At 44.3% G+C, this 13,598-nt stretch overlaps 1 protein-coding gene and 2 long non-coding RNA genes across 3 annotated transcripts in view; 2 read left to right on the top strand and 1 right to left on the bottom strand.

Annotated features, from left to right (window-relative positions):
• Positions 1-775: 775 nt before the first annotated feature.
• LOC138961681 (uncharacterized) lies at positions 776-5,245 on the bottom strand. The gene is made up of 4 exons (XR_011454277.1): positions 5,129-5,245; positions 4,474-4,605; positions 3,707-3,790; positions 776-1,821 (listed from the first exon to the last, which is right to left on the bottom strand). It is a non-coding gene; the product is annotated as an uncharacterized lncRNA (long non-coding RNA).
• A 4,289-nt stretch (positions 5,246-9,534) lies between these two features.
• LOC138960859 (uncharacterized) lies at positions 9,535-10,760 on the top strand. Its single transcript, XR_011454083.1, has 2 exons — positions 9,535-9,902; positions 10,336-10,760. It is a non-coding gene; the product is annotated as an uncharacterized lncRNA (long non-coding RNA).
• Positions 10,761-11,069: 309 nt separating this feature from the next.
• The window catches only part of LOC138961680 (uncharacterized), a 3,837-nt gene continuing 1,308 nt past the window's right edge, over positions 11,070-13,598 (top strand). Inside the window, exon 1 of the mRNA XM_070333352.1 lies at positions 11,070-13,598. This exon is cut by the window's right edge and continues 450 nt beyond it. Within this exon, the coding sequence (XP_070189453.1) occupies positions 11,209-13,518 (2,310 nt within the window). The 5' untranslated portion in view covers positions 11,070-11,208 and the 3' untranslated portion in view covers positions 13,519-13,598.

The following is a 13,598-nucleotide window of genomic DNA, read 5'->3' as shown; positions in this document are numbered from 1 at the left end:
GCCTAGTGGTATTAAGGCGTCCGCCCTGTGATCGGGAGGTCGTGGGTTAGAACCCAGGCCGGGTCATACCTAAGACTTTAAAATTGGCAATCTAGTGGGTGCTCCGTCTGGCGGCTGGCATTATGGGGTTAGTGCATGCTAGGACTGGTTGGTCCGGTGTCAGAATAATGTGACTGGGTGAGACATGTGAAGCCTGTGCTGCGACTTCTGCCTTTTGTGTGGCGCACGTTATATCTCAAAGCAGCACCGCCCTGATAATTATGGAAACAAACAAACAAATACGCACATACACTCTAAACAAAAGTGTTCCACTCCTGAACACCCTTTCTGTAACCACTTCTGAACACCCTTTTAGTAGAACACTTTTGGAACACTTTTGGAACACAAAAAGTGTTCTATACACAAAAAAGTGTTCCAAAAGTGTTCCAAAAGTGTTCCAAAAGTGTTCCAAAAGTGTTCACATCTGAACACTTTTAAGTGTTCACCCTGCTGTAACCACTTCTGAACACATAAAAGTGTTCAGGTCAACACTTTTGGAACACTTTTGGAACACTTTTAGAACACTTTTGGAACACTTTTAGAACACTTTTGGAACACTTTTGGAACACTTTTAGAACACTTTTGGAACACTTTTAGAACACTTTTGGAACACTTTTAGAACACTTTTGGAACACTTTTGGAACACTTTTAGAACACTTTTGGAACACTTTTAGAACACTTTTGGAACACTTTCATCCTGCACTGTCATACAATTCAGAAAGACATTAAAATCAAATTTTGTGAGCAAAGAAGCATTTTTAATTGACAAAAAGAAATGTCTGCAGCAGTCGCAGAACAAACGGGTCTGGGGTAGGAATTGTTGAACACATAATATACCGAGCAACAAAATTCGTCATTGTTTGATTGACAAAATCTTCATCAATTATAGAGTTAGAATTATTAAACTACAAAAGTTTAATGAAGGCATGTTTGACCTTGCTTTTGTGTGATTATTTTGATGCTGTGACTGTTTTAACACACGGGACAAGCAGGTTTATCGTAAAACACATAATGCGCGCTCGCAGCACGTGCAAGTAGAGCAGGAGAAATCTGATGTGTGAGATGTGTTCACTAATGCATTAGCAACCAAAAGAGACCATGGCACGCTTGCTGCCAGTCTCACTTTTGAAACAGCCAGGATGCCAAGATTGACACCACCAAAATGCCAGGTCGATTTAAAGCTGGGGGTGATCCAGAAGCGCTGGCATGGGCTTTAAACGTGCATGTGTCAACAGTTTATCACCTTCTGCAATGTTCTGGTGACATTGGAAGCACTGCAGTTATGCAACGCGGTAGATTTTTTCGCATTACCCCAATAAGACAAGATCGCAATTTCCTTCCACAACGTCTTCGACATCGATTCAATTCAGCCGCTGACAATACCAGGAACATCACTGGAAGCAACCAGTGTCCGATCAGTGGCCAGAGAACGCGATGAAGGCTGACCTCCAAAACTTCGTTTTGTCCCGTGTGTTGAAACAATCGCAGCATCAAAATACTCACGCAACAGCTGTGTCAAACATGCCTTCATCAAAATGTTGTGGTTTGATAATTCTAACTCCATAATTGTTCGAGATTTTGTCAATCAAACATTGCAGAATTTTTTCGCGTTTCTTTTGTTGCTCGGTATATGTTGCTATTAAATAATATGAACGGAGCTCTGGTAAACCCCATCTTGAAAGTTCACACACGAAAGTCCGATAACAAAAACACCCTTCAGAGTTGGGAGGATTCCAGGCCCTTGGTCTTTGGTTTAGTTTTCAACTCGCTGTCCGGAACATCCTGTTCGAAATAAAAGTGAGTTTTAGAACATGATGCATTTCCAACTCTTAACAGGTTTGTGTTAAACGTTTGTACTTAATTGATAACACTGAAGTGTAAATCTTAACTAATAGTGGACTTCTTCTTGCTGTCAGCAGATCTCCAACAATCGCAGTTACAGGTAAACTTTTTTTATTCCAGAACGGGCATAGGTCACATAACAGAGAACAAATACGTCACGTCCAATTCGCTTTCACCTTCCCAACACACAATGACACTCGCATGCACGCACATGCACACACGACTGAATGTAAAAAGTAATCCCTCTTGAAGCAGGAGTCTGTCCCTAAGAACAAAAAGTAGAATTAAAATAGGTCTTTCGCAAGGATTTCATTAGCGCGTGGCCACTCTGGAAAATGGCACTCTACAAATTGTTTATATAAGGTAAGCAGTAAACCGTACTGCTAATGTGGCGAGGCCTTGAGCACGCCCGTTTTCCTTAACTCGTTCTTAAACCTATGTGAACCCAGGGAAAACACCTTGTCAACAATCACTGGAGCCAAAGATCACTGTCGCAATTAATCGTGAACTCCGATGAGTTTTAGTTCAAAGAAAAGGGTGTCATATTGAATGCACCCTCTAGTAATCCGTTTGTAAAGAAACTACCTAAGTTTTGTTGGTTTGATCTAAATAATGAATTATAAGGAAATCATTTATTATGTAATGTATTCTATATTATAGAATGCATTCTATAACGTCCCGAACTGCCTTCTAAGATAAAATGCATTCTAATTTACACAAAATACCAAAATGCTTTTTATGATAGAATGCGTTCTTTAACGTCCTGAAATGCATTATAATTTATATGCATAATGTCCCGAAACTACAACAGGCCAGCCCCGCAAAGAAAAGCAGAACTACACACACACACAGCCACACACACGCACAGAGTGAGAGAGAGAGAGAGAGAGGGAGAGAGACAGAGAGACAGAGACAGAGAGAGACAGAGACAGAGACAGAGAGAGAGACAGACAGAGAGAGACAGAGAGAGAGACAGACAGAGAGAGACAGAGACAGAAACAGAGAGACAGAGAGAGCTGTGTGTGAGAGTGTTTGTAGATCTGCTTTCGAAGCAGGGACCATACCGAGCTGGCCTGTAGAAGTTTTGTGGCGCTTTATGGAATGCATTCTATCATAAGAATGCATTCTATCATAAGAATGCATTGTTGGACGTTATAGAATGCATTCTATAATAGAATACATTTCTGGGCAAATGACAAGTATGATTGAATGCATTCTATATTATACAATGTTTTCTATTTTATAGAATGCATTCTATAAATATAGAATGTGTTCCATGATATGGAATGCATTCTTTAATATAAAATGCATTCTAATTTCTATCATAATTTTCTAAAATATTTCATTATTTAGATCAAACTAACCAAAACTTACAAACGGATCGCTTTTAACTCACGTGATCTCAAGCTAAACCTTCGTGAACCGAAGGAAAACACCTTGTCAGCGACCATTGGAGGCCAGCGATCACTGTCAAAACCAATCATAAACTCCGATGAGAATATTTTCAAAAGAAAAGGGTGTCATATTGAATGCACCCTGCATACACTGTTAGCGGCAATGGCAGATCCAAGCGGATCAGCAGCGTGTTGTCTGTTGGCCATGCTTTGACTAAAGCTGGCCTCAGTGTTTACAGCACTACTCTACCATAACGAATGGAAATTCTGAGTAGACTTAGTTCAGGAAAACATTTTATCATTGCAGGCCTCAGCACTCACTGAACTTAAAAATATGTATATTTTTTCCACCTTTTAAGGAGAAGACTGCAAAATAAGGCAGCATTCTCAAAATGTAACTGCGCTGTATCCCACGGAAAGCTTAAACTTACATGAAGTGCATCCACAAGGTTTCGTCGCATTACTGTTAGCTCCATCTCCAGAAAGTGAACTGCCTCAGCCAAGCAGTATGGTTCCTGCACACACAAGATGCATGTTAAGAAATCAAACACTATTTTACTGAAGTTCCACATCGTAGCAACACTGACAAGTGTTCTGATTCTCATACTTTTGTTTATTGTGAAACTGTGTATCAACATTTAGATTTCTATCAAATGTGGAAGGAGAGGGGGCTGGCTGTGTGTGTGTGTGTGTGTGTGTGTGTGTGTGTGTGTGTGTGTGTGTCCACATATGAGTTTGGCGACTGTCTGGTGTGTTTTGCACGGAGATATTAATTTTGAAACAGAGTATTTCAGCAAATAGAATAATCAATGATTCCGCAACCGCCGGCACAATTGGCCTAGTGGTTAGGCGTCCGCCCGGTGATCGGGAGGTCGTGGCTTCGAACCCCGGCCGGGTCATACCTAAAACTTTAAAATTGGCAATCTAGTGGCTGCTCCGCCTGGCGTCTGGCATTATGGGGTTAGTGCTAGGACTGGTTGGTCCGGTGTCAGAATAATGTGACTAGGTGAGACATGAAGCCTGTGCTGCGACTTCGTGTGTGGCGCACGTTAAATGTCAAAGCAGCACCGCCCTGATATGGCCCTTCGTAGTCGGCTGTGCGTTAAGCAAACAAACAAACAAAACTTATCAGATCAATTTGAAAGTCAATATTTCTCTGCAAAACTACACACTATATGCAAATGCAGGACATGCGTACCTTGGTAAACACGTCTGGGTTGCCGTCAGTGCCTCCTGTTCATCCTCAGTGCAATTCAGAAGAAATGTCCGCAGGTTACGCCCACATCGATTCGCCACATGGGCACATCAGCTCAAACGGCTTCCCAGTTCCCTGAAAGTGTGATAGATCTGTGAAATCAAATACAACCAAGCATGCATAGAATTATTCTAAATTGCGCACACAATCAACCTGGCCACTATTATGATGAATGTTGTTCATTAATGTATGCTGTTTTTAGCCTACCGCTTCACTTTATCTAGCGTGCAGATCGTACATCAAGGAAGAAGAAGAATCCGAAAATCTGCAAATGTATTGCTCTGACCACAGGCGGAAAGTATCGTTCACTGGACCACCATTATAATTATAAGGAACCCCTGGACATACAAGTATAACAATAACACAAAACCAAGCACATCAACCAGAATAAAAAATCAACATCAAATTGAAATAGAGTTTATTTACCAACGCAGAACTAATGTAAAAGGTCCACTGATCAGCTGAAACCGTTGCGACAGCAAAATTAGAGAAATTGTCTTCAAACGTCCACAGATACAAGTAACAGGAACATGTTACAACAAAAATACGAGTGACTAAGCTTAGATGAATTAATACAAAATCTCAGCAAGCAACTTACAGATAACAATCGGAAATCCTGAGCCAAATCAACGCAGCGACAACGCAGACAGGTCCACAGATCTAAAAGTGTCAACGTTCTTTTTTGGTCCAGCTGAAGGATGATGGGACAATTAGTAACATTATTGAATTGTAAAAATAAAAATGCTAATACTTACCGCTTATTAGATGTCTCAGATGAAATAAATGTTTGATGAAAAAATATAAGCACAACACGATTAAAAACAAAAAAACAAAAACGTCCCGCAGCGGTCTAGGGGGTATAAAAATTATATACTCTAAGCGACGCTAGATCCCGACGAGTCTCCGTAGCTCAATCGGTAGAGCGCTGACCTGGCAAGGCGAAGGTCTCGGGTTCGAATCTGCTCATGGCCTAAATATTTTTAATGTATTATTTTATTCGGAGCATGACTAAAAGACGAAGTGGAACACTTGTGGAACACTTGTTGAACACGTGTGTTCACCTGGTGTTCCACTGTGCAAAAAAGTGTTTACCATGTGTTCCAAAAGTGTTCAGGTAGCAGAAGATGCTTCAGGATAACACATTGAGAACACTTTCTGTGTTCCAAAAGTGTAAAAATGTGTTCACCCTAACACTTTAAGTGTTCACCCTAAACACTTTCAGTGTTCTCAAAGTGTTATAAAATTTAGAGTGTAGACAGACGGACACACACACCTTTACAAACAAACACATATACACACTCATACACACACAAACATACACACAAACTCATGCACACACACATTCACACACACACACACTCCGGTTGGTCCCGGGGTGTCAGAATAATGTGACTGGGTGAGACATGAAGCCTGTGCTGCGACTTCTGTCTTGTGTGTGGCGCACGTTATATGTCAAAGCAGCACCGCCCTGATATGGCCCTTCGTGGTCGGCTGGGCGTTAAGCAAACAAACAAACAAACACCCACACACACACACACATACACACTGTACATACGCACGCACACGCACACACACACACACACACACACACACACATTGACTGACACAAATCTCATACACACATAACACACACTTATACGCACATAGACCGGCACGGTTGGCCTAGTGGTAAGGCGTCCGCCCCGTGATCGGGAGGTCGTGGGTTCGAACCCCGGCCGGGTCATACCTAAGACTTTAAAATTGGCAATCTAGTGGCTGCTCCGCCTGGCGTCTGGCATTATGGGGTTAGTGCTAGAACTGGTTGGTCCGGTGTCAGAATAATGTGACTGGGTGAGACATGAAGCCTGTGCTGCGACTTCTGTCTTGTGTGTGGCGCACGTTATATGTCAAAGCAGCACCGCCCTGATATGGCCCTTCGTGGTCGGCTGGGCGTTGAGCAAACAAACAAACAAATACGCACATAGACAGTCGGACACACACACCTTTACAAACAAACACATATACACACTCATACACACACAAACATACACACAAACTCATGCACACACACATTCACACCTACACACACACACACACACACACACTCTCTCTCTCTCTCTCAAACACACACACACAAACACACACACACACCAAGTCACACACACACACACACACACTCACTCACACGCACTCACTCACTCTCTAACAAAAAACTTCATACACACAAAACACACACCCATACGCACATATGGACAGACGGACATGCACACCTTTACAAACAAACACACATACACGCACACCCATACACTTATGCCCACACACACACTTACACACACACTAGTACAGACTCATGCACGCGTGCGCACGCACACGCACACACTCACACACACACACAAATACACACACACCACACACATGTATACGAGTACAGACTCATGCACGCGTGCGCGCACACACACACACACAAATAAAACACACACACACACACACACACACACACACACACACACACACACACACACACACACACAGTAACACTAACACATGTGCACAAAATGAACACAAACACACACACTGCGCGAGAGAGAAAGACTACAGGGAGGCATGACGTCATGATGCATTAATTGACGTCAAAGACTTTCGACCGTGACGTATTCTTCTTACGCGAGCTTTATCCATAGACTTGGAAACTACGGAATTTCTACCCGTCCAAAGCGGCCTGGGGTGGCGTTTGCTGAAAAAATGGGGGCGCCTATTTTACCCACCGTATTTTTGTTAGTATGGTCCCCATTTTTGGTGAACTTCCATCTCCAACTGTAGCACGTAGCCGGGCACAACGAATCCTTCTTTATCATGTATTATTCGGTGTGCACATTTCTCAAATCGATTACAGTATAGCGTTCACGGGATACCTCCAGCTTCGCTGGGATTAAGTAGATGTGCAACGCCAAGGCACTGCATACCCCAGCGAAAGACAAACCTCTCTCTCTCTCTCTCTCTCTCTCTCTCTCTCTCTCTCTCTCTCTCTCAAACACACACACACGAACACACACACACACACACAAGTTGCACACGGCACGTACACACATACACACTCACTCACTCACTCTCTCACACACACTTCACTGTACACACAAAACACACCGCCATACGCACATATAGACAGACGGACATACACACCTTTACAAACAAACACACATACACACACACATACACTTACGCACACGCACAAACACAAACCAACCCTCCCACTCTCTCTCTCTCTCTCTCTCTCTCTTTATCTCTTATACAAACAGACACACACCCACACAAACACACACACACACACACACACACACACATGTACATACGCACGCATGTACGCACGCACACACCCACAGACACAGACACACATTGACTCACACTGACAAATCTCATACACACAATACACACACTCATACGCACATACACGGTTGGCCTAGTGGTAAGGCGTCCGCCCTGTGATCGGGAGGTCGTGGGTTCGAACCCAGGCCGGGTCATACCTAAGACTTTAAAATTGGCAATCTAGTGGGTGCCGGCTCCGTCTGGCGGCTGGCATTATGGGGTTAGTGCATGCTAGGACTGGTTGGTCCGGTGTCAGAATAATGTGACTGGGTGAGACATGAAGCCTGTGCTGCGACTTCTGCCTTTTGTGTGGCGCACGTTATATCTCAAAGCAGCACCGCCCTGATATGGCCCTTCGTGGTCGGCTGGGCGTTGAGCAAACAAACAAACAAATACGCACATAGACAGTCGGACACACACACCTTTACAAACAAACACAATCATATACACACTCATACACACACAAACATACACACAAACTCATGCACACACACATTCACACCTACACACACACACACACTCTCTCTCTCTCTCTCAAACACACACACACACACACACACACACACACACACACACACACACACACACACACTCACTCACACGCACTCACTCACTCTCTAACAAAAAACTTCATACACACAAAACACACACCCATACGCACATATGGACATGCACACCTTTACAAACAAGCACACATACACTTACACACATACACTTATGCCCACACACACACTTACACACACACGAGTACAGACTCATGCACGCGTGCGCACGCACACACACACACACACAAATACACACACACACACACACACACACACACACACACACAGAGTAACACTAACACATGTGCACAAAATGAACACAAACACACACACTGCGCGAGAGAGAAAGACTTCAGGGAGGCATGACGTCATGATGCATTAATTGACGTCAAAGACTTTCGACCGTGACGTATTCTTTTTACGCGAGCTTTATCCATAGACTTGGAAACTACGGAATTTCTACCCGTCCAAATCGGCCTGGGGTGGCGTTTGCTGAAAAAATGGGGGCGCCTATTTTACCCAGCGTATTTTTGTTAGTATGGTCCCCATTTTTGGTGAACTTCCATCTCCAACTGTAGCACGTAGCCGGGCACAACGAATCCTTCTTTATCATGTATTATTCGGTGTGCACATTTCTCAAATCGATTACAGTATAGCGTTCACGGGATACCTCCAGCTTCGCTGGGATAACAACAACAGACAGACTAGACTCGAGCCCAGCTTCAAGCGAAAATCAATTAACAGTGTGCTAAACAATTAGAGCAGCTACCGGTATGTATTAAACTTCGCCAGGCAGACTCTGACTGGTTCTGTTCTCTTAGAAGGAAGCAAATGGCTCTAGCTATCTCTTAGGGGCGGGGAGGGGTGGGGATCAATCATGATCCTCACTTGTTTAGCATTCTGCGACAGAGAAAGCAGATTAACCACAGAATGCTGTCTACGAGATTGAGCAGGAAATACAGGTATTACTTTTTACTATGCCTATGTGCAAGGCTGCGCAACACAGAACGCCGTCTTCTTTGACTGGTAAATACAGTGGGGTTTTTATTTTCGTTTTTTTCTTTCTTCTTCTTTTCTTTTTTTCTCTCTCCTTTTCTCTTTGTTTGTTCTTGTCACAAGCGGCTTTAATATTAGCATACTTTTATGCTGTGGGGTTAAATGTATTGTATTGGAGCGCCTGTGTTCCTCTATTTCGCCTGTCATAGGTAGACGCTGGTTAACTGCAGGTGTCTCGTGGAGCTCGTGCTCAGGTATTTCACGTGTGTTTTACTTGTACTTTGTAAGGTGAACTCAGAGCTAAATTCGAGCTCGTAGATACTCCTTTTTATTCATTCGTTCTTTGCCTTTAGCCGAGGGAAGATAGCTTGCGTTCCAAGCGAATCCGTTCTTCGTTGAACGTAGGGTCTGTTTGCGTAGAGCAGATGCCGGAAACCTGTTATCAACGGCAGGGGATATGTATGGCTACTTCAATACAACCAGGATGTGGTATGTAATCATTAAATATTATGTTGTGTGTGTTACAGTTAAATTATTCTCAGGTTTAGCTTTGCTTATTGACTTCTGAAAACCGGTCAATCCAAGATGGCGGAATGTATAGTGTGCACGTGCGTGTGTAACTTTGTACTTGAACGGTATGAATTTGTGAGTTTGTTTTGGGGAAGGGTTTGGTATATGATTGAATGAACGTTTTGCTTGAAAGGAGAGTGATTGACAGTTTTGTTTATAGAATGAATTTGGTATTATTCGTGGGACTTCATACTTAGCAGAATTGAAGGTATAAGTCCGTTGGTATGTGTGTTCGAGATGCGTGAGAGTAAAGAGCTATGTCCATTTAATCCTGCACTTGGTTGTTAAGTTATAAGGACGGGTGGGCGATGTTACTGTTACCGTGAACTAAGTCTTGCGTTCACCATTCCAGGTTGTTGGTTTTCACCATGCTGAGGTCTTGACCTACTACTGAGATGTCTGCCTGCTCCACTTTCGACGACGGCACTGCTCGCCTGGCAAGGACTCGACGTCACCGATGACTCCTGTCGCTTCGCACCACGGCCTCGTTGACTCCGGTTCATGAACGATTTCGGATACGCAAGCACGGTAACATTAGCCTTAGCCCGTCCTAACAGCTAAACGTGCAGGAGCTATAACGTCATAATGAACTGAGCGAAAGTGAGAGGTATGAAAGTTTCTAAATAATTATTCTTTGTTGTTATAGGCTTTAACGCTGGTTGATCTTTGTTGTTGTTGTGGATATTGCCGAAAGAAAGATTTGTATAGTTAGATAGTGTTGTGCGTGTATTTATGTTATGTATAATTGATTGTTTGTAAGAAACGTCCTTAATCTACTGTTCGTGTCAACTTGTGTTTTGTGGTCGGAAGAGCAAGATTGTTTTGAGTCGTGGATGACAGACTGCGTGCGTGTTTTGTGCATGTGTGCGTGACAAATGGGGGCTCGTCCGGGATCTTTATTATTACATCGTCACCTATGATTTTGCTCTGTTCGTCTGTTTGTTTGTACCGTCTTGTCAGGTTTGATTTTTGAATAGTGATGATTGAATAACATGCTTGTACGTGCTAAGGCTTAACCTGATTTTCACAGCGGCCACCTGTGAATACTAGCCGCCGTAGCCGGTGCTGGGTACATGTCTCGTCGTTGTTTATAGCATTTTTCCCTGTTGTAATTTGTCTGGAAATGTTGTAGATTGAGATGTTTTGCTTCAGAATTTTGTTGTGAAGTAGTTAGGTTGCTTTTCCATAGTTGGCGACTTAACCCTTTTACATTTGGTGAGAAATCATGTCGGGATCTAAATCTCGCAATGCCGCTCTGGCAAGTTTTTCTACCCCTGATCATGGTAATTCTCCACCCCGTATGACACTTACCACGCCAAAGCATATGGATGGAGCTGCTGTTGACCCTATTGAAAAATCTAGTTCCCTCACGTCAGCTCAAGAAATTATAGCCGCTAGGGGACGTGCTTTGGGCGTTCGATCAGGGGCTGCTTTAGCAAAATACGTTCAAGAAGAGGAAGCAGCTCAACGAAGACTACTTCAAGAAGAAGAGGAAGCTCAACTGAGAAAAGAAGAAGCTCAACGAAGACTACTTCAAGAAGAAGAGGAAGCTCAACTGAGAAAAGAAGAAGCTCAACTGAGAAAAGAAGAAGCTCAACGAAGACTTCAGAGGGAGGAACAGGATGCTCAACGAAGACTTCAGAGGGAGGAAGAAGAAATCAGAAGAAAAGTACTTCGAGAAGAGGAAGAAAACGACCGCCGCCGACGTCTAGCTGAACTGGAAGAAGAAAGAGTTCGTGCAGAGATAGAAAAGACTAGGAGAGAAGAGACTACTTCAAGTTCTCGTGGTAGGGCTATTGAACCAGTTCGTCTGAAAATAGATCCATTTGATGAAGCCAAAGAGGATCTCGACACCTTCCTAGGACGATTCGAGAGAGCAGCAACTCTCAGTGGCTGGGACAGGGAGAGTGACTGGGGAGCTCGGCTTGGAGCCCTCCTGAAAGGTTTTGCTGCCGATGTTTACTTGGAACTGCCAGCTGAGGATGCGGGAAACTTTGATGTCATTGTGGACGCCCTTAGAGGATCTTTTCGCTGGACGGCTGACTCGTATCGTTCTAAGTTTCGACTCGCGGCCAAAAGGGGAGAGGAGACGTTTATACAGTTTGCTACCCGTCTTCGAATTTGGTTTGAACGGTGGAGGAAAGCCGCGAAGAAAGAGGAGACCTATGCTGGAATCCGAGACCTCCTACTGATGGAACACCTGATGGACCATGTGTCTGGGGACCTCGCGGATTTCATCCGGCAGCGCGAACCGGCGAACGTCACTGAGGCCGCCGAACTAGCTGAGAGGTTTGCTGCATCAAAAAGAGCCAGGAAAAACCCGGTTACTGCGACTGGTCGAGTCGAGAAGAACACGAAGGACATTGAAAATCCTGAGGAAGACTCTGCCCCAGTTAGTCCCGTCCACCCCAACGGCCCTTTTCCCAAGAGAAATTGCTACGGTTGCGGTAAAAATGGACACATCCGTAGGAATTGCCCGCATTCAGCATCGTCCTTCAACGTGAGGACCGTCACCAACGTGAGAACAGTTGTAACGACGCCAGGAACCACTGCTGCCACATCAGAGTTACCTACCCTGTGTGACCCATGTAGCCAACTTTCGTACACTCCTTTATGCACGGTCAGTATCAATGGATCGCAAGTATCTGCTCTTCGTGACACAGGCGCCGACGGACTGGTTATTGACTCCTCGCTGGTAAAAGACTGTAACCTCAAGCAGGGAAGTCAAACTATTCGTTTCGCAGCAGGGAACGTTCAGAAGACTTGTCCTACTACGATCGTACATTTAGAGTCCCCATTCTTTTCAGGAAACGTTGTCGCTATTGTGGCTGACCAGCTAACATATCCCGTACTCATCGGAAACCGGATCGTTCAGCCTGGAGGAGAAACCCTTGAAGTTCCTGTGTACCGGGCGAAAGCTCAACCTGTCAAGATAGCCGCCATTACTCAAGTCCAAAATACGCGAGAAAAAGAACCTCATAAAACCCTACGGATGAAAGACTCTGGTCTAGGTGTCACCAGAGAGAAGTTGATCCAGCTACAGACGCTTGACCCAACTCTGTCCAGGGTGCGGGAACTGGCCAAAGGGAGGAACTCTACACCATCCGGGAAGAAAGGAAAGGTGAAATTCCTTTGGAAGCAGGGCGTCCTACATCGCCTTTTCATAACCACAGAGAAGACCTTCAGTCAGGTGGTGGTGCCCGAGACTCTTCGTTCGGGTATTTTGAGACGATACCACAATGTTACTAAGACTGGTCATCTTGAGACAAAGAAAACTAAGAATAGACTCTGGCATTCGTTCTACTGGCCAGGGATGGAGGGCGACATCAGGCGTTATGTTCATTCCTGTGATGTTGGCCATCGAGCTTTACCCAAAGGAGGATTACCCAAAGCTCACCTTGGAAAGATGCCCCTCATAGATGAACCTTTCCGGAGAATCGCTGTCGACCGTGTTGGCACATTGACAGTCTCAGAGAGAGAGAATCGCTACAGACTGATCACCAGTCCCTTCAACCTCTACAGAAGACATAGATGACGAACGGAAGTTTGATGCGCTGGGCCCTGTTGCTTCAGACATTCACGTTCCGCATCAGAGCAATCCGAGGATGCGACAAC

Source organism: Littorina saxatilis, linkage group LG3, assembly GCF_037325665.1.
Source record: "Littorina saxatilis isolate snail1 linkage group LG3, US_GU_Lsax_2.0, whole genome shotgun sequence".
NCBI classification, from domain to species: Eukaryota; Metazoa; Mollusca; class Gastropoda; order Littorinimorpha; family Littorinidae; genus Littorina; species Littorina saxatilis.
This window is presented reverse-complemented; position numbering and strand designations above follow the sequence as displayed.